The sequence below is a fragment of the Salmo salar genome, chromosome ssa04 (genome assembly GCF_905237065.1).
Source record: "Salmo salar chromosome ssa04, Ssal_v3.1, whole genome shotgun sequence".
Lineage (NCBI taxonomy): Eukaryota > Metazoa > Chordata > Actinopteri > Salmoniformes > Salmonidae > Salmo > Salmo salar.
In genome coordinates this window covers 64,703,293-64,729,380 of record NC_059445.1, presented here as the reverse complement: position 1 = coordinate 64,729,380, position 26,088 = coordinate 64,703,293, and the positions used below count along the sequence as shown (strand labels likewise).

The 26,088-nt window shown below is 43.9% G+C and overlaps 1 protein-coding gene across 1 annotated transcript in view; it reads left to right on the top strand.

The window, feature by feature from the left end:
- LOC106603670 (endothelial cell-selective adhesion molecule) overlaps positions 1-22,686 on the top strand; it is a 57,559-nt gene extending 34,873 nt beyond the window's left edge. Inside the window, exons 2-7 of the mRNA XM_014197628.2 lie at positions 7,902-8,047; positions 10,173-10,374; positions 13,359-13,514; positions 18,593-18,715; positions 20,575-20,704; positions 20,928-22,686. Of these exons, the coding sequence (XP_014053103.2) occupies positions 7,902-8,047; positions 10,173-10,374; positions 13,359-13,514; positions 18,593-18,715; positions 20,575-20,704; positions 20,928-21,426 (1,256 nt within the window). The 3' untranslated portion in view covers positions 21,427-22,686. The remainder of the gene's footprint in view (positions 1-7,901; positions 8,048-10,172; positions 10,375-13,358; positions 13,515-18,592; positions 18,716-20,574; positions 20,705-20,927) is intronic.
- Positions 22,687-26,088: the final 3,402 nt, after the last annotated feature.

Sequence of the window (26,088 nt, the reverse complement as noted above, 5' to 3'; positions counted from 1 at the left end):
TGTTTTGGTAAAAAGCTGAGGGAGGGGCCTGGAGAAATGTAACCAAATTCAAAGCGAGCGCTATGTATGCAAGGACTGACTATCCATGATATCTGAAGTATAGTTTTGAGGCTATACAGTGTTTAGTTTACTTTCACTTTGTTTACAAACATTGGAGTTAAGCTACCTGTAGCTTATATTTTGACTTCTGATTGGGTATCAAAGTGGAACTAAACTCATTGAACATTTATATATGTTGTATCATAACTTATCTATCATGACACTCTTAACCGCAGCAGGAAGCCTAGCGGCTAAGAGCATTGGGCCAGTAACCGAAAGGTCGCTGTTTCGAATCCCAGAGCTGGCGAGGTGAAGAAATAAAATAATCTGCTGTTCTGCCCTTGAGCAAGGCAGTTAACCCTCAACGACAACTGCTTCCCGGGTGCTGATGACGTTAAGGCAGCCCCCCGCACCTCTGATTCAGAGGGTTTGGTGTGAATGCATTGTTGTGGAACTCACTAGGTATCCCCTTTTCCTGCCTCTCGACACCTGTCACTCCAAATGCAGGTGCTCTCACATTACCTACTGACTAACTAGATACTGATGGTGTCAAGGGCCTCCCCTCCAGTGAGGTTCTCAACCTGATATTTCAGTCAGCACTCATTTGAGGCCCACATCAGGAGTATTACCAAAGTCAAATGTGTCCATCTACGGAACATTGCCAGGTTAAGATGTATATTAATTATCACGACCTGCAGCTGTGCGACTCATCCATGCCTTTATCCCGTCTGGACTATTGTAACAATCTTTTTGTTTGGCGCATCTGCCAAGTCCCTAAACAGGCTACAATATGTCCAACTGTGCTGCACGTGTCCTCACCCATAACTCCCCCCACGAGCGCATCACTCCAATGCTGTTCAACCTCCACTGGCTCCCCATATGCGCATGCATCAACTACAAATTCCTGGTTCACACCAAGCTATCCACAACTCTGTGCCCAAATACCTGTCTGACCTCATTCTATCCTCCTGCCCCACACGCACCCTTTGTTCCTCTATGTCCGTCTCCCTTCAGCAGCCTTGCAGCACATACAAAAAATATTGGTGACGGGGCTTTCAGTTGTGCGGCTCCGCTGCTGTGAAACGCACTTCCAGACACTATTAGGGCTGCAGAGACTGTCCTCCATTTAAGGCACAGCTCAAGACCATGCTGTTTAGAAAAGCTTTCAAGGACCTCTGCTAATTCTGTTCTCTTGTCTTCAGGTGTTGTCAGATCCAGTATATGGCTTTGGGTGTTGGTGTTATTTTAAATGTATTTGTCTTTACCATAGCTATACTGAACATTTAACACATGATTCATGAGCTGAAATGAAAGATCCCAGAAATGTACCATACACACATTGATTTGTTTACATTTTATAAAGCCCTTTTTACATCAGCCGATGTTACAAAGTGCTATACAGAAACCCAGCCTACAACCCCAAACAGCAAGCAAAGCAGTTGTAGCTGCACGGTGGCTAGGGGAAAAACGAAAGGCAGGAACCTAGAAAAAAAACCTAAAGAGGAACCAGGCTCTGAGGGGTGGACAGTCCTCTTCTGGCTGTGCTGGGTTGAAATTATAACTACATCGCCAAGATGTTCAAACGTTCATAGATGACCAGCAATTAGTAAGCATTTCTCTTTTGCCAAGATAATCCATCCACCTGACAGGTGTGGCATATCAATAAGCTGATTAAACAGCATGATCATTACACAGGCGCACCATGATCTGGGGACAATAAAAGGCCACACTAAAATCTGTAGTTTTGCCACACAACACAATGCCACAGATGTCTCAAGTTGAGAGGGAGCATGCATTTGGCATGCTGACTGCATGAATGTCCACCAGAGCTGTTGCCAGAGAATTTAATGTTCATTTTCGCTACCATAAACCGCCACCAACATCGTTATAGAGAATTTGGCAGTACGTCCTGCAGACCAAGTGTGGGCGAGAGGTTTGTTGATGTCAACGTTGTGAACAGTGCCCCGTGGTGGCGGGGTTAAGGTATGGGCAGGCATGTGCTACAGACAGTGAACACAATTGCATTTTATTGATGGCAATTTGAAGGCACCGAGATCCTGCGTCCCATTGTCGTGCCATTCATCTGCCGCAATCACCTCATGTTTCAGCATGATAATGCACGACCCCATGTCGCAAGGAATTGTACACATATCATGGAAGGTGAAAATGTCCCAGTTCTTCCATGGCCTGCATATTCACCAGACATGTCACCCATTGACCATGTTTGGGATAATCTGGATCGATGTGTACGACAGCGTGTTCCAGTTCCCGCCAATATCCAGTAACTTCGCACAGCCTCTGAAGAGGAGTGGGACAACATTCCACAGGCCACAATCAACAGCCTGATCAACTCTATGTGAAGGAGATGTGTTGTGCTGCATGAAATGGTGGTTTTATGATCCACACCCCTACCTTTTTTAAAGTTATCTGTGACCAACAGATGCATGTCTGTATTCCTAGTTATGTGAAATCCATAGATTAGGGCCTAAAATAATTTATTTCATTATGAACTGTAAAATCATTCAATTGCATCTTGTTTTATAGTTTTGTTTGCATACATCTAATGGTTTCTGTGTTTTTTTTATAAGAGAACAAGGTCGTATTCTGTACACCAAATGCTAGAAAATGTACAAACGGAGGGACTACCTGAACTTGCACAATAAGACCTGCTTGTTTTCATATCCATTGTACAATGTAGAGATACAGTAGTTGAATGCAGCCCGCTGGACCTCTGACACTGGACTCCAGTCTCTGTCTACGCAGCAGCAAGTAGCAGGCTCTCTCACCTTTCCTCATACCACAGCCAAGCAGCTCGCCTTACCCAGGTTGCTGTATCAAACACAGCATGGACCAGCACACAGTCACACTGTGCAGATATACACATGCAGCGGGTCCTCTTATTAGTTTGACACACACACACTGGCTCCTGAGCCTGGAGGATCCCTACCCCCCCCCCACCTCCCCCTATATGAGTCTGCTAAGTGACTCCTGCCTTCACAGCCACTAGAAGGTACAGCAGCAGGGGGGAGAATCTCAAGAAAGGCGTTAGGCCAGCTAAAACTCTTGTAGAGGGAGAGTGGCTAGAAGAGGAGAGGGGGATGATTAAAAAGGAATGGAGGAGAGCTTCTCCACTTAATGACAGCAGTCTTGTATACTCTGGTTCCCCCTCGCCGTACGTCCCTCTGCTGGGTTATTCCCCCCTTAGCAGACTCTCAAATAGCGGGAGGGGTGTCTCTCTCTCTCTCTCTCTCTCTCACACACTCACACTTAGCCTTACAAGAGGGGGCAAAATACATTCATTAGACTATTTTAAATACTGCTAATTATAGCAAACATGCATTAAACACACCCACACACCCTGTAATCATGAATATTAACACGTGGACTCCACTCAGAGCACCTTCACTTCTCACATCTGCAACCCACTATGCCTTTTTTCTTCTGTTAAAGCGATGAAATGATACTCTAAAGGATTTAGACATTTTAAGACGGGAGTGAAGAAATATTTATTTCTTTCACCTCTTGAGAAAATGAGACTGCTCGTAATGTTACTATCTTTGACACTGTTATGCAAGCAGACACCCTGAGGAAGGCACAGTGATGCCGAAACATTGGTAAATACCCATTAAATTGCTGGGAGGTTATACATGGAGTGTGCGACTTTCTTTATTTTGATAGTTTATGCAAGCAGACAACCACATAAAATATGCACCTAAGACGAACTGAAGACTTATCAAAAATGTGATTCAAATCAAATTTTACTAGTCATGTACTTAGATGTTATTGCGGGTGTAACGAAATGCTTGTGCTTCTAGCTCCGACAGTGCAGTAATATCTAACAAATTACACAACATATACACACATCTAAGTAGGAATGAATTAAGACCTATATACATATGGACAAGCGACATCAGAGCGGAATGGACTAAGATATAGAATACAGTATATACATATGAGATGAGTAATGCCAGATATGTAAACATTAATAAAGTGACTAATGTTCCATTCCTTAAAGTGGCCAGTGATTTCTAGTCTATGCCTATAGGCAGCAGCATCTGTGCTAGTGATGGCTGTTTTTAACAGTCTGATAGCCTTGAGATTGAAAAATAGCTTCTGTCTCTCGGTCACAGCTTTGACGCACCTGTACTGACATCGCCTTCTGGATGATAGCGGGGTGAACCGGCAGTAGCTCAGTTGGTTGATCTTTTTGGCCTTCCTGTGACATCGGGTGCTGTAGGTGTCCTGGAGGGCGGCTAGTTTGTACCCGGTAATGCGTTGGGCAGACTGCACAACCCTCTGGAGAGCCTTGCTCTTGTTGAGTGAGGTTGTTTTCCAGGCACCACACTTCCAGAGCCCTCACCGCCTCCCTGTAGGCTGTCTCGTCATCGTTGGTAATCAAGCCTACTACTGTTGTCGTCTGCAAACTTGATGATTGAGTTGGAGGAGTGCATGGCCACGCAGTCATGGGTGAACAGGGCGTACAGGAGGGGGCTGTGCACGCACCCTTGTGGGGCCCCAGTGTTGAGGATAAGCGAAGTGGAGGTGATGTTTCCTACCTTCACCACCTGTGGGTGGCCCGTCAGGAAGTCCAAGACCCAGTTGCACAGGGTGGGGTTCAGACGCAGGGCCTCGAGCTTAATGATGAGCTTGGAGGGTACTATGGTGTTAAATGCTGAGCTATAGTCAAACAGCATTCTTACATAGATATTTTTCTTGTCCAGATGGGATAGGGCAGAGTGATGGTGGTTGCATCGTCTGTGGGTCTATTGGGGCGGTAAGCAAATTGAAGTGCGTCTAGGTTGTCAGGTAAGTTGGAGGTGATATGATCCTTGACTAGCGTCTCCAACCCCTTCATGATGACAGAAGTGAGTTCTACGGGGCGATAGTCGTTAAGTTACCTTTGCCTTCTTGGTACAGGAACAATGGTGGTCATCTTGAAGCATGTGGGGACAGCAGACTGGGATAGGGAGAGATTGAATATGCCCGTAACCACACCAGCCAGTTGGTCTGCGCATGCTCTGAGGACGTCTGGGCCGCCAGCCTTGCGAGAGTTTAGCACGTTTTACTCACATCGGCCATTGAGAAGGAGAGCCCACAGTCCTTGGTAGCGGGACGTGTTGGTGGCACTGTTATCCTCAAAGCGTGCAAAGAATGTGTTTAGCCTGTCCGGAAGCGAGACGTCGATCTCGGTGACATGGCTGGTTTTCCTTTTGTAGTCCGTGATTGCCTGTAGTCCCTGCCACAGGAGGCGGTTGTGTGTTTGTGTGTGGGGGGGATGCGGCGGTGTGTGTGGGGGGGGTGCGGCGGTGTGTGTGTGTGTGTGTGTGTGTGTGTGTGTGGTGTGTGGGGGGGGGGGGATGCGGTGGCATGGGGGGATGCTGTGGGGTGTTGTGTGGGAGGGATGTGGTGTGTGTGTGGGGGGAATGATGCGGTGGTGTGTGCGGGGATGTGAGGGTGCCCTGAGTGGACCATGGACTGAATATACTTACTCGTTTTGGCCAAGCTGGCGCACCAGACGGATGGAGATTGATCCACTTCCTTTTTCTCCCTCATATTTATTCATGTTCTTTTATTTCACAGTTGATCCACTTCCAACTGGACAAATAAGTGCTGCCTCGAATCCATTTCTACCCCGTGTGTGTGTGGGTGTGGAGATGCGGGGTGTGGAGATGCGGGTGGGGGGGTGTGTGTGGGGATGCAGCGTTGAGGATGCGGCGGTGTGTGTGTTCGTGGGGATGCCGGATGCGCGCGGGAGGGTGTGTGTGGTGGGGGGAATGCGGTGGTGTGTGGTATATGTGTGTGGGGGGGATGCGGTTGTGTGTGTGTGGGGGGGGGTGCAGTGGGGGGGTGTATGGACGTGGTGTGTGTGGGGATGCGGTGTTTGGGGATGCGGGATGTGTTTGGGGATGCGGGATGTGTTTGGGGATGCGGTGTGGGTGTGTGTGGGGGGATGCGGTGTGTGTGTGTGTGTGTGGGGGGGGGGTGTGGTGTTTGCGGGTGGGGATGAGGTGGCGTGGTGCGTGTGGGGGGGGATGCGGGTGGGGATGAGGTGGCGTGGTGCGTGTGGGGGGGATGCGGTGGTGTGTGGGGGGTGCGGTGGTGTGTGGGGGTGAATGCGGGGGGGATGCGGTGGTCGGGATGCAGTGTGGGTGTGTGTTTGGGGATGCGGTGTGTGTGTGGGGGGATGCGGTGGTGTTTGTGGGTGGGGATGAGGTGGCTTGGGGGGGATGCGGGTGTGTGTGTGTGGGGGGGGGGTGTGGTGTGTGTGTGTGTGTGTGGATGGATGGGATGCGGTGGTGTGTGTGTGTGTGTGTGGGGGATGCGGTGGTGTCTGTGTGGGGGATGCGGTGGGGGGGGATGTGGTGTGTGTGTGGATGGATGGGATGCGGTTGTGTGTGTGTGTGTGTGTGTGGGGGATGCGGTGGTGTCTGTGTGTGGGGGTGGTGTGTGTGTGTGGGGGGGATGCTGTGGGGTTGTGTGTGTGTGGGGGGGATGCGGTTGTGTGTGTGTGTGTGTGTGGGGGGGGATGCTGTGGGGTTGTGTGTGGGGGGGATGCTGTGTGTGTGTGTGTGGGGGGGATGTGTGTGTGTGTGTGGGGGGATGCGGTTGTGTGTGTGTGTGTGTGTGTGGGGGGGGATGCTATGGGGTTGTGTGGGGGGGATGCGGTGGTGTGTGTGGGGGGGGTGCTGTGTGTGTGTGTGTGGGGGGTGGATGCTGTGGGTGTGTGTGGGCGGGGGATGCGGTGGTGTGTGGGGGGGGATGCTGTGGTGTGTGTGGGGGGGGATGCTGTGGGGGGGGGCGGTGGTGTGTGGGGGGGATGCGGTGGTGTGTGGGGGGGATGCTGGTGTGGGGGGGGGGTGCTGTGGGGTTGTGTGTGGGGGGGATGCGGTGGTGTGTGCATGGTTGTGTGAGGGTGCCCTGAGTGGACCATGGACTGAATATACTTACTCGTTTTGGCCAAGCTGTCGCACTGGACGGATGGAGATGTGTTTTATTTCACAGTTGATCCACTTCCAACTGGACAGCTAAGTGCTGCCTCGAGTCCATTTCTACCCCTCTGCTTCAATGACATCATGAGATGTCTTTTTTTTTTGTATGTGGGTTAGTCGCTGTGACTTGTTGGGACCGAGTGACCATCTAGCATGGGGTTTGTTGTTCTGAAAACCTCCCCAAGTGCTTGTCTGTTTGTATATTTTCCCATCTTTGGTTGGTAGGAACAATTGTTTCATGATGTTTTATGGGTTGTGCACAAAGTGGATGTCTCCATGAGCTGTGGTTGGCAAGCCTGTGATGGCTTATTATTGGTTCCAATAGCTCTGGAAGAGAGCGTCAAATACGTTTTTTGTCTTTGCAAATTGTTTCCCTGTGTCCCTACTAAGCATTGTCATTTTTTGTTTTCATAGCTGTTTTTTTACAGTATGAGGAATCTCGTGAAGTAGATGTGGCTTGTCAACATTTTGACTTGGCAAGTGGCAGTCTTGTTTTTGTTTTGATATGAAAGTGGACTGTACATGTGATTGATTGCCTCTGTGTCCACCGATAATAGTTCTGAGAAAAGACGTTTTGACATGACATGTTTTAAGTGCTTGTCAACAAGCCACAACCGCTACAGCTTTTCCTTATCAAAACTTGTATCTTGAGAAAATAAACATGCTTGCAGTGTGTGAAACAAAAGCATGGCAGGTTATCAATTCAAACACATCTTGGGAAAAGCATGTCTTATTGTTTTTTCCATTCTGCCAGAAACAATTGCAAAACGCAGGGGCTTTATTTAATCTATTAAGCCAGATAGTCACAACCACACTCGGACAGGTTCCTTAAGTAAGTACTCTGTTTTTCCCCTCCTCCTCTCCGTCCTCCAGGTGTGCTGGCCCAGATCCAGATGCCCCAGAGTATCATGAAGGTGATCGAAGGTCAGAAGGTGGTGCTGCAGGCCTGGTACAGCACCAGCTACAGCATCGGCAAGAACACCGTCCTCTGGAACTTTGTAGCCAATAACTCTCAACTGGTGAGTGTTTGCGCTCTGTTATGTTCTGTGTGTGGTGCCTTTAGCATCTGTGCTGATTGTCTGACGGTTTGGGGCCGTTCTTACTTGAGACGTGTACAGTAAGTTGAACTTTCGCACCAAACATTAAGGCAATGGCATATTTGTGCGAAGTTAAAGTTTGTGCGTCTTGGGATGTGTGAAGATCCCTTTCATCATGCAGTGGTCATGATTAGTCTGTGACATCCTAAGGCTACAATATAATGTCCCAGAGGCCAGTAAGGTACCTGCATTAGCTCTGCATACCAGTTAAATCCTTTTTTTAATGTATTTTTATTTAACCTTTATTTAACTAGGCAAGTCAGTTAAGAACAAATTCTTATTTACAATGACGGCCTACTCCGGCCAAACCCTGACGACGCTGGGCCAATTGTGCGCCACCTATGGGACTCCCAATCACGGCCGGATGTGATACAGCCTGGATTCGAACCAGGTACTATAGTGACGCCTCTTGCACTGAGATGCAGTGTCTTAGACCGCTGCGCCACTCGGGAGCCCAGAAGTACTTTATACATGGAAGTTTATTTTTTGTAAAAATGTATCAAATCTGTAATATGACTTTTGTAAGTCAACTTGAAATGATGAATGTGTTCAATTTTGTTAGGGTTTGTTTTAATGTTTAACTCAGACTTCTGTGATAATTATCATTTGTCTGTTGACTATTACAGATAATATGTTTGCTCTTTTGTGCAATTTCTGCTCAAAAGCTCCCAACTACTAGGACCAAAAGGCTCCTCAACAGCTTCTACCCCCAAGCCATAAGACTGCTGAACAATTAATACAATTGTCACCGGACAATTGACATTGACACCCCCCTCCCCCCTCCCTTTTGTATACTGCTGCTACTCGCTGTTTATTATCTATGCATAGTCACTTCACCTACATGTACAAATTACCTCAACTAACCTGTACCCCCACAGACTGACTCGGTACTGGTGCCCCCTGTATATAGCCTTGTTATTCTTATTGTGTTACTTTTAATTCTTACTTTTTATTTTAGTCTACTTGGTAAATATTTTCTAAACTCTTCTTGAACTGCACTGTTGGTTAAGGGCTTGTAAGTAAGCATTTCACGGTAAAGTCTACCCTTGTTGTATTCAGTGCATGTGACAAAAAATTAAGTTTGATTTGAACTACAACTGAAAATCTTTCTTGCTTGGCCATCTGTGGCGGAACGTGGGGGATTATTATCATGAAGGATGTTGACTGCTGTTAATCTGGCAAAGCTCTTCCTCAGGAAACCCTCAGAAATGAGTCTAATAAAATGCTTAGCTCTCCATCTATCCAATGTATTTTAGCCCTGCTTGAAAATGCATAAATATAAAATAGCTTGTTTTTGGCTTTTTCCGACCATGACATTTCAGAAAATTAGGCCATGAAGTGATATGACTCTAAACCACTTGAGTTTCTATTTTGGGGTTAGGTTGGGGTTAACCCTTTACAAAACAAAAACAAATTAAGCTGGTGAAAGTGGGCAGTTGGCCATAAGGCTCTCATCTGACTTGGATTTTCAAACTTGCATCCACAGACAGTACTATCTAGGGACGTGCATGGGCTTATATTTGCTAATTACAGATTTGTTTTACAGTAGTATACAGATGGACCAAGTCCCAAAGGGGAAAAACAAAGAGAAAAAAATCCAGTTTGAGTCTAGTAGTTACCATTCCACTACAGTAGCACTCACCAACAGTAGATTGGGAGATTGCAGTTGTTGACTTGAACAGAGCAAGCTGCTTTGGCTAAAGGTCCAGTCATGGAGTGGTAGTCGGATTTCACTACAGAATGTCTGAGTTGTGCGCCATTATCTCTACTCTGAATCAGACTGTTCGTCTTTAGCTCCAAATGATAATTCTGTCTTGTTTGTTTGCATAATGATCTATATGATATTTTAAAGTACTTTACTTCTATTCATACTCCAATGCACTAAATATTGCCTTGTCATGGCTCTATTAAGAAAATAACATTAGCTAAGAGAACCTCTTAGTAATGGTAGACCACATGGTGTAAAATAAAGGAAAAGAAAAAGGATATTCTAGGGACCTTTTCAACAATCTTCATGGATCTTGTCCCCTCCATCCAACCCACACAGATAATCTCCTACACCCTAGACTCAATCAGTTTAGGCAGCCCGCAGTTTGAGGAGCGAGTGGGCTTCACAGCCACCATGCCCTCGGCCAACCTGTCTCTGTACATCAACAACACGAAGGAGTCAGACTCGGGACGCTACTTCTGCCAGGTCATCATCCCCGGGGCCCAGGGCTTGACCGGGGAACTTATCCTCGACGTCATTGGTAAGGACGAGGGGACCCCTTATGTAGTTCTTGTAGTCATGCAGCACGCCATCTTTGTATTCTTATAAGCTGTACATGTAGAATGAGGCATGCCTGCATGTATGTATACAGTGCATTCAAAGTATTCATACCCCTTGACTTATTCAAAATGTTACAGCCTGAATTCAAAATTGATTAAATTGACGGACTGCTTTCGCTCACCAATCTACACACAATACACCATAATGTCAAAGTGAAAACATGTTTTTAGGAAAGTTGGCTAATTTATTGAAAGTGAAATACAGATATTGAATTTCCATAAGTATTCACATCCCTTTGCTATGACACTCCATATTGAGCTCGGGTGCATCCAATTTCCTTTGATCATCCTTGACGACACTAGAACTTGATTGGAGTACATTTGTGGCCAATTCAATTGTTTGGACATGATTTACAAAGATGCATACCTTTCTACAGTATATAAGGTCCCACAGTTGACAGTGTATGTCAGAGCAGAAACTATACCATGAAGTCAAAGGAACTGTCCACAGATCTCCTAGATTGGTACTGTATGCCTCATCACAATTCTGTCAAAGTTTGGACACCAACTCATTCAATGGTTTTTCTTCATTTTTTACATTGTAGAATATAGTGAAGACATCAAACTATGAAATAACACACATGGAATCATGTAGTAAGCAAAAAACTGTTAAACAAATCAAAATATTTTATATTTGAGTTTCTTCAAAGTAGCCTTGATGACCACTTTGCACACTTTTGGCATGATCTCAGCCAGCTTCACCTGGAATGCTTTTCCAACAGTTTTGAAGGAGTTCCCACACATGCTGAGCACTTGTCGGGTGCTTTTCCTCCATTCTGAGGTCCAACTCAACCCAATTGAGATGGTTTGGGATGAGTTCGGGTGATTGTGGAGGCCAGGTCATCTGATGCAGTGCTCCATCACTCTACTTGGTCAAATAGCCCTTACACAGCCTGGAGGGGTGTTTTGGGTCATTGTCCTGTTGAAAAACAAATGATAGTCCCACTAAGCGCAAACCAGATAGGATGGTGTATCGCTGCAGAATGCTGTGGTAGCCATGCTGGTTAAGTGTGCCTTGAATTCTAAATAAATCAGACAGTTTCACCAGCAAAGCACCATCACACCTCCATGCTTCACGATGGGAACCACACATGTGGAGATCATCCATTCACCTACTCTGCGTCTCACAAAGACACGGCGGTTGGAACCAGACATGTGGACTCATCAGACCAAAGGACAGATTTCCACCGGTCTAATGTCCATTGCTTGTGTTTCTTGGCGTCCTTTTAGTAGTGGTTTCTTTGCAGCAATTCAACTATGAAGGCCTGATTTATGCAGTCTCTGAACTGTTGATGTATTTTACTTGAACTCTATGGTGCAATCTGAGGTGCAGTTAATTGCTGATTTCTGAGACTGGTAACTCTAATGAACTTATTCTCTGCAGCAGAGGTAACTCTGGGTCTTATTTTCCTGTGTTGGTCCTCAAGACAGCCAGTTTCATCATAGTACTTGATGGTTTTTGACACTGCACTTGAAACGTTCAAAGTTCTTGAATTTTTCCGGATTGACTGACCTTCATGTCTTAAAGTAATGATGGACTGTCGTTTCTCTTTGCTTGTTTGAGCTGTTCTTGCTATAATATGGACTTGATCTTTTACCAAATAGGGCAACTTCTGTATACCCCCTGACTGGTACTGTATATCTGGGGAAGAATATGAAACAATTTCTTGAGTGTTGAAAGTTTCCAAGGGCACAGTGGTCTCCTTAATTGGGGGGGCTTTGAACTACCCAAACTCTAGAGCTGGCCAAACTGAGCAACCGGGCAAGAAGAACATTAGTCAGGGAGGTGACCAAGAGCCCAATGACCATTGACAGAACTACAGAGTTCCTTGGCTGAGATGGGAGAACCTGCCAGAAGGACAACCGTATCTGCAGCACTTCACCAATCTGGGCGTTATGGGAGAGTGGCCAGACGGAAGCCACTCCTGAGAAAATGGCATATCGCAGCACACCTGGAGTTTGCAAAAAGGCAAGTGAAAGACACTCAGCATAAGGCAAAAGATTGTCTAATGCAAAGGGCTATGTCTTGAGAACCAGGCACAGCTCATCACCTGTCAAACACTATCCCTTCCGTGAAGCATGGGAAGGCTTTTCATCAGAGGCAGGAATTGGGAACCAGGTAAGGATAGAGGGAACAATGAATGGAGACAAATACAGGCAAATCCTTGATGAAAACCTGCTTCAGAGTGCAAACTACCTTAGACTGGGGTGAATATTTACATTCCAACAGGACAATGACACCAAGCATAGAGCCAAAGCAACGCTGGAATGGCTTCAGAACAAGAATGTGAAAGTCCTTGAGTGACCCCGACAAATTCTGTCTTGAATCCCATTGAAAATCTGTGGAAGACTTGAAGATTGCTGTTCACCGCCACGCCCCATCTAACTTACAGATTTTCTCAAGCTCTGTTAAGGAAGAATGGGAGAAAATTGCAAAACACAGAAGTGCAAAGCTGATACAGACATACCCAAGATGATTCAAAGTTGTAATCGGCCCCAAAGGTGCTTCTACAAAGTATTTACTCGGGTGTGAATACTTAACTAAATTAGATATTTTTCTCTCTAATTTTCAATACATTTGCTAAATTGTATCAATTTTGAATTCCGGCTGTAACCCAACAAAATGTGGAATAAGTCAAGGGGTATGAATACTTTCTGAAAGCACTGTATATGATCAAATGCTGATAAGACACACACACTTACAGATGTGCTCTACTTGCACATATACCCGCACACAGTACATGCGCACCCGCATACCTGTACACACGTTCCTGTATGTATCTTAACACAATAGTTTCACTGTTTGCCACTACCCTAAATCCTTAACATTATTTTATCTATCATTATTCAAATACTGTAGCTTAGCATCTCATCACAAATGTTCAATCTCTCTCCTATATCTCAGTCCCTCCTGCTGTCCCAGAGTGCTCTCTGTCGGGGAAGCCAGTTCTGAAAGGCAACGTCACGCTGAGCTGTAAGTCCAAGTCAGGCAAACCCATCCCCATGTACAAGTGGCAGAAGACCAGCCCCACGTCTGAAGTCTTCTTCTCTCCCATGCTCAGTGAGTAACTAACTGCAGTCTGACATCTGAAACGTGGAGGTCTAACTTTATTAACCAACATCATAAGCAAAACCTTTTGTTTACTCAGAAATAGTGTATTTATTGTAAATGTACTGTATTTCAGGGAGAGCTTGCTCTCTTTCTGCAATTGGATAAGACTTTGAACTTAGAGTACTGTAATAGTATGTCGTTCAGCCAAGTTGTTGTGCACACGTAATGTGAGTTGCTCTGGATAAGAAATGTACACAGAATATACCATAAGCAAATGTAATGATAAAGCAGAGGGTATAATTTAATGACAAAGCAGAGGTTAATATTTTGCCAATGGCAAAGGGATTTTGAAAAAGTTAAATTTGAATTGAGGCAATCAGGTCTCACTTTACGTTAAGTGTCCTAAAGTTACAGGTACTATGTATTGTGTAACCACACAACCAACTGGGTATAATTTGTGAGTGTGTTGTATCAATCTGTACTTAGTAATACACTATACATACATACGTGTGTGTGTGTGTGTGTGTGTGGCTGCCATATACAGTTGAAGTCGGAAGTTTATATACACTTAGGGTGGAGTCATTAAAATTTGTTTTTCAACCACTCCACACATTTCTTGTTAACAAACTATAGTTTTGGCAAGTTGGTTAGGACATCTACTTTGTGCATGACACAAGTAATTTTTCCAACAATTGTTTACATACAGATTATTTCACTTATAATTCACTGTATCACTATTCCAGTGGATCAGAAGTTTACATACACTAAGTTGACTGTGCCTTTAAACAGCTTGGACAATTCCAGAAAATAATGTCTTGGCTTTAGAAGCTTCTGTTTGACTAATTTACATAATTTGAGTCAATTGGAGATGTATTTCAAGGCCTACCTTAAAATGCAGTGCCTCTTTGCTTGACATCATGAGAAAATCAAAAGAAATCAGCCAAGACCTCAGAATTTGTTTTAGACCTCCAAGTCTGGTTCATCCTTGGGAGCAATTTCCAAACGCCTGAAGGTACCACGTTCATCTGTACAAACAATAGTAAGCAAGTGTAAACACCATGGGACCATGCAGCTGTCATACCACTCAGGAAGGAGACACGTTCCGTCTCCTGGAGATTAACGTACTTTGGTGCAAAAAGTGAAAATCAATCCCAGAACAACAGCAAAGGACCTTGAAGATGCTGGAGGAAACAGGTACAAAAGTATCTATATCCATAGTAAAACAAGTCCTATATCGACATAACCTGAAAGGACGCTCAGCAAGGAAGAAGCCACTGCTCCAAAACCTCCATAAAAAGCCAGACTACGGTTTGCAACTGCACATGGGGACAAAGATTGTACTTTTTGGAGAAATGTCCTCTGGTCTGATGAAACAAAAATAGAACTGTTTGGCCATAATGACCATTGTTATGTTTGGAGGAAAAAGGGGGAGGGTTTACAAGCCGAAGAACCCCATCCCAACCGTGAAGCACGGAGGTGGCAGCATCATGATGTGGGGGTGCTTTGCTGCAGGAGGGACTGTGCACTTCACAAAATATATGGCATCATGAGGAGGAAAATTACGTGGATATATTGAAGCAACATCAAGACATCAGTAAGGAAGTTAAAGCTTGGTTGCAAATGGGTCTTCCAAATGGATAATGATCCCAAGCATACTTCCAATGTTGTGGCAAAATGGCTTCAAGACAACAAAGTCAATGTATTGGAGTGGCCATCACAAAGCCCTGACCTCAATCCTGTAGACAATTTGTGGGCAGAACTGAAAAAGTGTGTGTGAGCAAGGAGGCCTACAAACCTGACTCAGTTACACCAGCTCTGTCAGGAGGAATGGACCAAAATTCACCAAAAACTACCCAAAACGTTTGACCCAAGTTAAACAATTTAAAGGCAATGCTACCAAATACTAATTGTGTATGTAAACTTCTGACCCACTGGGAATGTGATGAAATAAATAAATGCTGAAATAAATAATTCTCTCTACTATTATTCTGACATTTCACATTCTTAAAATAAAATGGTGATCCTAACTGATATAAAACAGGGAATTTTTACAAGGATTAAATGTCAGGAATTGAGTTTTAATGTATTTGGCTAAGGTGTGTGTAAACTTCCGACTTCATCTGTATCTATGGATTTAAGGACACTTAATGTGAACTGGAACAGGCAATCAAAAGGAGTTTCAGTAGGCATAGCCATGTCATTATTTTGTTTTTGTTTTGACTTGGAGATTTAGGGGCTAATCTGTTTGGGACTAGATTAAAGCACACAAGGTTGCATCCTAATGTGACTCTGCTCAAATCCACTATTTTTTCCCCTAGGAGGCTCACGGTTCTCACCCCCTTCCATAGACTTACACAGTAATTATGACAACTTCCGGAGGACATCCTTCAACCTATCAGAGCTCTTGCAGCATGAACTGACATGTTGTCCTCCCAATTTTAAAGGATCAGCGAATTAATGTAGTGCTGAAAGCATAAGCTACAGCTAGCTAGCACTGCAGTGCATAAAATGTGAGTAGTTGACTCAGAGAGAGAAGACAATAGTTATACAGTTTTGAACAAATTTAATTTATTCAAAAATGAAGGAGATGCAAGAGATTTGTTTTTACACTTTCACTTAGCTAGCGAATTCAGTGAGCTAATTTCGCAGACTCAAAGTCCCGGCTCCCACAGAGAGGGATGCTATGTTAGCTAGCTGGCTATGGCTATCCAACACTGGAACTCTTCCAAGTCAAGGTAAACTTTTGGTTTTATTAATTTATTGCCACGAGACCCACCTGTGTAACTGCTTGCTGATGACTGTACACTCTATTGCATGATTGTATGTGGTTTAATATAGCATTAGTTTTAGTAGCTATGTTGACTGACGTTAATATGGTGACAAAGATGTATAGCGGTTATAATATGAAGGTTTGGCTTGGAAATGTTTTTTTTACAGCTGGTCACAGAAAGCTGATGTGTTGTGCACTGAAGTCCACAAGCGAATTAAAAAGGTGCGAGAAGGAATAAAACGACCAAAGGGATTATGTTGTTATGTGACTGCTATGAAAGTGAACTACACTGCTCAAAAAAAATAAAGGGAACACTAAAATAACACATCCTAGATCTGAATGAATGAAATAATCTTATTAAATAATTTTTTCTTTACATAGTTGAATGTGCTGACAACAAAATCACACAAAAATAATCAATGGAAATCCAATTTATCAACCCATGGAGGAGTCGCACTCAAAATTAAAGTGGAAAACCACACTACAGGCTGATCCAACTTTGATGTAATGTCCTTAAAACAAGTCAAAATGAGGCTCAGTAGTGTGTGTGGCCTCCACGTGCCTGTATGACCTCCCTACAACGCCTGGGCATGCTCCTGATGAGGTGGCGGATGGTCTCCTGAGGGATCTCCTCCCAGACCTGGACTAAAGCATCCGCCAACTCCTGGACAGTCTGTGGTGCAACGTGGCATTGGTGGATGGAGCGAGACATGATGTCCCAGATGTGCTCAATTGGATTCAGGTCTGGGGAACGGGCGGGCCAGTCCATAGCATCAATGCCTTCCTCTTGCAGGAGCTGCTGACACACTCCAGCCACATGAGGTCTAGCATTGTCTTGCATTAGGAGGAACCCATGGCCAACCGCACCAGCATATGGTCTCACAAGGGGTCTGAGGATCTCATCTCGGTACCTAATGGCAGTCAGGCTACCTCTGGCGAGCACATGGAGGGCTGTGCGGCCCCCCCAAAGAAATGCCACCCCACACCATGACTGACCCACCGCCAAACCGGTCATGCTGGAGGATGTTGCAGGCAGCAGAACGTTCTCCACGGCATCTCCAGACTCTGTCACGTCTGTCATGTGCTCAGTGTGAACCTGCTTTCATCTGAGAAGCGCACAGGGCGCCAGTGGCGAATTTGCCAATCTTGGTGTTCTCTGGCAAATGCCAAACGTTCTGCACGGTGTTGGGCTGTAAGCACAACCCCCACCTGTGGACGTCGGCCCCTCATACCACCCTCATGGAGTCTGTTTCTGACCGTTTGAGCAGACACATGCACATTTGTGGCCTGCTGGAGGTCATTTTGCAGGGCTCTGGCAGTGCTCCTCCTGCTCCTCCTTGCACAAAGGCGGAGTTAACGGTCCTGCTGCTGGGTTGTTGCCCTCCTACGGCCTCCTCCACGTCTCCTGGTGTACTGGCCTGTCTCCTGGTAGCGCCTCCATGCTCTGGACACTACGCTGACAGACACAGCAAACCTTCTTGCCACAGCTCGCATTGATGTGCCATCCTGGATGAGCTGCACTACCTGAGCCACTTGTGTGGGTTGTAGACTCCGTCTCATGCTACCACTAGAGTGAAAGCACCGCCAGCATTCAAAAGTGACCAAAACATCAGCCAGGAAGCATAGGAACTGAGAAGTGGTCTGTGGTCACCACCTGCAGAACCACTCCTTTATTGGGGGTGTCTTGCTAATTGCCTATAATTTCCACCTGTTGTCTATTCCATTTGCACAACAGCATGTGAAATTTATTGTCAATCAGTGTTGCTTCCGAAGTGGACAGTTTGATTTCACAGAAGTGTGATTGACTTGGAGTTACATTGTGTTGTTTAAGTGTTCCCTTTATTTTTTTGAGCAGTGTATATTGGCGTGTGATCAGGGGTGTATTCATTCTGCCGATTCTGTTGAAAAATGTTTCTTAACCTACCGAAACGGGGATTAACATACCTGAATTTGTCCAATAGAAAATGTAGTTTGCACACCCTAGATCAGCTAGATGCAGGGAAGAGTGCAAGGTGGTATTGAATGAGTCAATGTCTGTCACCTTGATTGCTCAAATGTACCGCGACCTGTGCACCTACCTATGTTGTAAACTTTAATTCATAGGCTAGGTTGTAGCAACCTCATGATAGGTATAGGGAAAATGAGTGTCATGTAGAAGCCTAAACCTATCGATGTTACGTTGAGCTGGGTGAATGGAATATGAATGACAGTCATCCAATATGCTGTAATAGAAATAAGGCCATGCTTATACAAATAATAATCATCCTCCCTAAACGGCATGACCACCGGTGTGTGTGTGTGTGTGTGTGTGTTACAGATGAGAAGACAGGCACCCTGAAGCTGAGCAACCTGAGCAGCAACATGTCAGGGAAGTACGTGTGTTCGGCCAGCAACACGGCCGGCACAAAGAGATGCTACATCAACCTGGAGGTCATCACCTGTACGTACTTTTATAGTGCAACACTGGACACACACACGACTCACTATACACTATGTGGGCCAGTCAGAATGTAGAGAAATGGGCTTCCTAAAACAGTTGGCACCTGGTACGTGAAACGGCTTTGAAAACCAGAGCATGCAGATATCCAGAGCAAGTAATTAAGAATGCATTTTAATTGGGACTGATTCACTGCCTTCACTTAAATTGAGTTTTCCTTCATCTAATGTGCACTTAAAAAACAAATGATAGTCACACTAAGCGCAAACCCGATGGGATGGCGTATCGCTGCAGAACACTGTGGTAGCCATGCTGGGTAAGTGTGCCTTGAATTCTAAATAAATCAGACAGTTTCACCAGCAAAGCACCATCACACCTCCTCCATGCCTCACGGTAGGAACCACACATGCAGATATCATTCGTTCACCTACTCTGTGTCTCACAGACACGGCGGATGGAACCAAAAATCAGAAATTTGGACTCAAAAGACCAAAGGACAGATTTCCACAGGTCTAATGTCTATTGCTCGTGTTTTGTGGCCCAAGCAAGTCTCTTCTTATTATTGGTGTCCTTTAGTAGTGGTTTCTTTGCAGCAATTCGACCATGAAGGTCTGATTCACGCAGTCTCCTCTGAACAGTTGATGTTGTGTCTGTTATTTGAACTCCGTGAAGAATTTATTTGGGCTGCAATTTCTGAGGCTGGTAACTCTCTAATGAACTTATCCTCTGCAGCAGAGGGAACTCTGGGTCTTCCTTTCCTGTGGCAGTCCTGAGAGCCAGTTTCATCATAGCGCTTGATGGTTTTTGACACTGCACTTGAAGAAACTTTCAAAGTTGTTAATTTTCCGGCTTGACTGACCTTCATGTCTTAAAGTAATGATGGTCTGTCTTTTCTCTTTGCTTATTTGAGCTGTTCTTGCGATAATATGGACTTGCTATTTTACCTAATAGGGCTATCTTCTGTATACCACCCCTACCTTGTCACAACACAACTGATTGGCTCAAATGCATTAAGAAGGAAAGAAATTCCACAAATTTAACTTTTAACAAGGCACAACTGTTAATTGAAATTAATTCCAGGTGACTACCTCATGAAGCTGGTTGAGAGAATGCCAAGAGTGTGCAAAGCTGTCAAGGCAGGGTGGTGTACTTGGAAGAATCTCAAATATGAAATATATTTTGATTTAGCACTTTTTGGTTACTACATGATTCCATATGTGTAATTGCATAGTTTTGATGTCTACAATGTAGAAAATAGTACAAATAAAGAGAAATCCTTGAATGAGTAGGTGTGTCAACGTTTGACTGGTAGTGTGTGTGTGTGATAGATATATCTATCTATCTATCTATCTATCTATCTATCTATCTCTACACACACAGTGTGTCTGTATGTGTCAATTCCTACACTTGGTAGCTGTCTCTTTCTGTTATCTATTGCCCACTAACATTTCTTTCCTTAAAGTTTGCTGGGAGACTACAGTATAGAATAGGACAAATGCAATTAAGCTTCTTTAAAGGAAACCTCAATTTGGTGGAAAAGGGACATTGGCTGGTGCTACTCTGTTAATTAAATTGACTTTTAATTTAGACAGATCTCTGCCTAGTCATTGAAAAACACTGAACGGTCACAGGCTGCTGTACTTGCACTGTTGGGTTAAGAGAGCTGGGTATTGAGTGAATGTAAGAACAAAACTAATGTACAAATAACATGATGCTGCCGTAGTTGTATTATCTTTTGGACCGCAAAGGGTAAATTACTACAGCATCTAAACAGTGTATTTATTTAATTTTCCCTGGAGAGTGAAGGTGCTATACCACAGATCTGTAGTGCAAGTGTGTTTTAATGTTGTGTGTTTCCCCAGCGACCAACACAGGGATGATTGCTGGGGCCACGGTGGGCTCGGTGCTGGGCTTAATCTTCATCATCCTCTTCCTTGTTGGTCTCCTGAGGAGAAGGAGAGACTCTGAGGAGGACCTGGCCAATGACATCAAGTTAGATTCAACTTCACGTGTTGTGTGTGTGTGGTGTGTGTGTGTGTGTGTGTGTGTGTGTGTGTGTGTGTGTGTGTGTGTGTGTGTGTGTGCAAATATAAGTAAGCTATACAAAGAAAATACCATATGTATACTGTTATATACCTGTGACGTGAAGGTGTGCATATGCCAAATGGATGTCAGCCAGTCTCTCACCCCTTCTCTCCCTCCTCTCCACCCCCAGGGAGGACGCTCAGGCGCCCAAGCGCGTCTCGTTGGCCAAGAGCGGTGGCTCTGGCCCGGACGTGGTCTCCAAAAATGGCACACTCTCCTCCATCACCACTGCCAACAGACCCCACCAGAGGGAGCCCTCTTCCCAGCAGTATCCCCAGCGCCCTCCCTCTGACACCGCCTCCATCATCACTGCCACAGGCAGCGTCTCTGGCTACCACCTCGGGCCGCGCCATGGAGCCTCCACACCCACCCATGGCCACGCCCTGCCGGGCTACAGCTACAACACTGATACAACCCTGCCCCGCGGACAACTGGCTAATTCTGCAGCACCCAGTGCCAACGGTAGTCCCAGAACCCAGCACCCACAGACCTATACCCAGCCCCAGACAGCACGTCCAGCCCCGCGCCCGCCACCTCTGCCCACTGTCGTGACCGCGTCCAACATTTCCCGCATGGGAGGGGTTCCCATCATGGTGCCAGCTCAGAACCAGGCCGGCTCGCTGGTGTAGTGCCAGTCTGTCATGGTGCAGTGTCCCTTTACCCTTCAACTGTACTTACTCACATAGATTTTCAAAAGGAAAAGATTCAACTGCCACAAGGATATAGCTAACTCGAGGGTTAAAGCTTGAATTGGCCATCGAAGATGGAGCATTTGACTCTCACTCAAAATGCAGTGAGATCATTGGTAAGACCTTAAGAGATGGACTGTGTTGCTATACAAGGCTAATTTATTTAATGAAGTATACGGAAGTACATTTTTTTTTTTTTTTAAATGTATACTCCGTATGTATACAAAATATGTACAGATCTGGATTTCATACATTTGGGAAGTGTTTTGTATTTTTTTCTATTGCACATTCAATCAGTGTATTTTTTTTACAAAAATTTACGAAGTTTTCCAATGCAACTATTTAAGTAATCGGTCTTTCTCTGACAAGATTGTTTTCACTCTATCTATCACGTCCTATCAAGGCCATTGTATGATGTCACTTTCAAAACGGGGACTTGACAAGATGTCATGGCATACTGGTGTTATTGCGTAGATCCCCTGATTTTACTTCTTCGTGCATTCCTGCAGATGTATATGACAATTTAGATTATGAAGGACCAAATTAGTTAGAATAAAATGAATAATATGCTGTTCTTCAATCTATTTTAACTTCTCAAATGAGTATATTAGTATAAAAATATGGTGGACTACTGCTGAATACCTGCCTAGCATCATGCAGTTAAGAGAAGAAAATCACCGGGCATACTAGATTGAACATTTGCTACTACATTTTCTAAATGCAAAGTACACTTTTTGCCTTTTCATGTTCCTTGTTTCAAACTTCATGACAATTCTCTTTAGACACAGCCCTTAAAACGTAGGTCTTTTACTACATAGGAATAGCTTTTCATATTAAATAAAATACAATTTGACACATTTTGTCAATTACATGGACTAAGTGGTTATATGGTTACACCATCGGGCTGTAATGATTTTGGGTCGCTCTCTGCAAGGAAATTGTAAATAAGGTTTGCTTTCAATTGTATTTGAGGCTGTTCATTAACACTTGTGACTGACTGGATACAAAAGCAGAGTTTCTACTTGTCAACATCCCAAACATCATGTAGTAACCAAAAAGTGTTAAATCAAAATATATTTCATATTTGAGATTCTTCCAAGTACACCACCCTGCCTTGACAGCTTTGCACACTCTTGGCATTCTCTCAACCAGCTTCATGAGGTAGTCACCTGGAATTAATTTCAATTAACAGTTGTGCCTTGTTAAAAGTTAAATTTGTGGAATTTCTTTCCTTCTTAATGCATTTGAGCCAATCAGTTGTGTTGTGACAAGGTAGGGGTGGTATACAGAAGATAGCCCTATTAGGTAAAATAGCAAGTCCATATTATGGCACGAACAGCTCAAATCAAATCAAATTTATTTTATATAGCCCTTCTTACATCAGCTGATATCTCAAAGTGCTGTACAGAAACCCAGCCTAAAACCCCAAACAGCAAGCAATGCAGGTGTAGAAGCACGGGGGCTAGGAAAAACTCCCTAGAAAGGCCAAAACCTAGGAAGAAACCTAGAGAGGAACCAGGCTATGAGGAACCAGACTGACCCTAGCCCCCCGACACAAACTACTGCAGCATAAATACTGGAGGCTGAGACAGGAGGGGTCAGGAGACACAAATAAGCAAAGAGAAATGACAGCCCATCATTACTTTAAGACATGCAGTCACAAAAACCATGAAGCACTATGTTGAAACTGGCTCTTGTGAGGACCGCCACAGGAAAGGAAGACCCAGAGTTACCTCTGCTACAGAAGATAAGTTCATTAGAGTTAACTGCACCTCAGATTGCAGCCCAAATAAATGCTTCACAGAGTTCAAGTAACAGACACATCTCACCATCAACTGTTCAGAGTAGACTGCGTGAATCAGGCCTTCATGGACAAATTGCTGCAAAGAAACCACTACTAAAGGACACCAATAAGAAGAAAATACTTGCTTTGGCAAAGAAACACAAGCAATGAACATTAGACTGGTGGAAATCTGTCCTTTGGTCTGATGAGTCCAAATGTGAGATTTTTGGTTCCAACTGCCATGTCTTTGTGAGAGGCAGAGTAGGTGAATGGATGTTCTCTCCATGTGTGGTTCCCAACGTGAGGCATGGAGGAGGAGGTGTGATGGTGTGGGGGTGCTTTGCTGGTGACACTGTCTGTGATTTATTTAGAATTCAAGGCTCACTTAACCAGCATGGCTACCATAGCATTCTGCAGTGGTACACCATCCCATCTGGTTTGCGCTTAGTCCCACTATCATTTGGTTTTCAACAGGACAATGACCCAAAACACACCTCCAGGCGGTGTAAGGGCTATTTGACAAAGGAGAGTGATGGAGTGCTGCATCAGATGACCTGGCCTCCACAATCACCCAACCTCAACCTAATTGAGATGGTTTAGATGAGTTAGACCACAGAGTGAAGGAAATGCAGCCAACAAGTGCTCAGCATATGTGAAACTCCTTCAAGACTGCTGGAAAAGCATTCCTCATGAAACTGGTTGAGAGAATGCCAGGAGTGTGCAAAGTGGTCAAGGCAAAGGGTGGCTACTTTGAAGAATCGAAAATATAAAATGTTTAACACTTTTTTGGTTACTACAGGATTCCATTAGTTATTTCATAGTTTTGATGTCTTCACTATTATTCTACAATGTAGAAAATAGTAAAAATAAAGAAAAACCCTTGAATGAGTAGGTGTGTCCAAACTTGTGACTCGTACTGTATATTTTTTGGATGTTGTGTATCCCTGGGGTAAGTTAAGCCACGGGACAGGGTACATTTAATCCGCATACAAATTTGTGTACTTAATGAAATATTACCACAACCTTTTTAAAACCATGTCTAGCTTTATTTCCCAAACTGAATTCAACACAATCACAATACCGTTGTTTTATTTTAATCTTTTATCACTGACTTAACACCAAACAAACTTTGTACTGTCACCTCATATCCCAGCGATAATGCCTTGCTTTGCGCCTCGGAAGGAGACACTTAAACTTGCCATTGGCTCAATTTACCCCATGGCCATTGACTCAACTTACCCCAATGCAAACATTTTGACTAAATTAGCCCACACTGCTTCAAGGATGCACTTTCATGCTAAGTTTAGGATCTCATATTGAAGATTATAGAGACTCCAGCTGATTTATAGAACAATATAAAAATGACCTATTATGGTTTCGATACAAGAATTATGACACCTCTAACACAATAAATTGGACCTAACTTACCACTTTTTCCATGTGGTTTCTTCAGGCTCCATGAAATGATGATCTCTTAAATATTTGGTGAAATGGTATATGTTGTGTATGATTTCCTAGAATCAACGTTGGCTCAACTTACCGTACCCCTTTTCCTGAACATCCAACTCTCCCTTATTGTTCAACGATGATTAGGTTCAGCTTTGTAGATGTTATTGACTGCTACCAACCTGACCTTGCAATTTGATAAAGTGATTTGGCTGTCACTGATCAAACTACCCTCGAGTCAATCTGGTGTTATTTGATACCATTTACTTTTGCAAGGCTCTACTGTCCAGTTTTCATTCTAAGTCTTGATTGATGTATTCAGACATGTTTGTGTAGCAAGGTAATGGTGTTCCCCTAGGACCTAGGTTATGAACAAGACTTGTAAGCGATCCAAGAAACTAAATGTTGCACTTAAGACTACCCTTTAAATATGAAAAGGTGGAAGTTTGTCACTTTAAATTGGTGGACTGGTTCATATTAATGGCTGGATTGAAATGAATACAGTTTCATTGAAGCATGTCATTTTTGCTTCTAACCCTACTCTCAACATCAACCTCTATCACTTGAGAGTATATATTGTCAGTACACTTGAGCAGAGAGTGACACTGTCTTGTGTCTGTTTCCATGAGCACAGAGGGTCAGGCTTGGGGAGAGAAAGGCATATGCCAAAAAGGATTGTGTGTTTGTGTGTGTCCTGTAGCTTTGAGTATGGAGACTTGCTCAGACTCAAAATAAGTATATGTAGTAGTAATCATCAACAGCAAATTATTTTGTATTAAAGGGAAAATATGAATACTGGCCTTTTTCATTTTGTGATATTGTAATGTATATGCATTGTAACACAGGAATAGAATTCAAAAAGAGAAAATAATTATATAAACATTGAATGTTACAGAATATTTTTTAAATACTAGCTTAGTTTTAACTGATAATGGAACAGCCACACTGATGGCCAAGGTGGTGGATATATGCTCAACCATAGACCACTATGTGCATGAGTTTCTTATACTTTTATGTATATGGAAAATAATTGTATCAATTTTATTAAAAGATTAATTGTGTGTAATAAAACATTTGTATAATTGATTTATTTTACCTCCTGGAGAAGCATTACGATTGTATGATCCAATAACATCTCAAACAGGAAGAGTTAACAATATATTGTATGCAGATCCCAGTTGTGTGAAGGCTTACAAAATTATGGCCTCAATCTTGACATTGATGCATGATTTTATTAATCGAAAGTGAGTCACTATGTCACCACCCTGTGGCCTAAATAACTTAGCATTTTGTGTTCATAACAGAGGTTTTGAGTCCAGAACTAATCAGTGTCTGGGAAACAGATCTTCATTGCATTGTGTTGCGTTGATTCC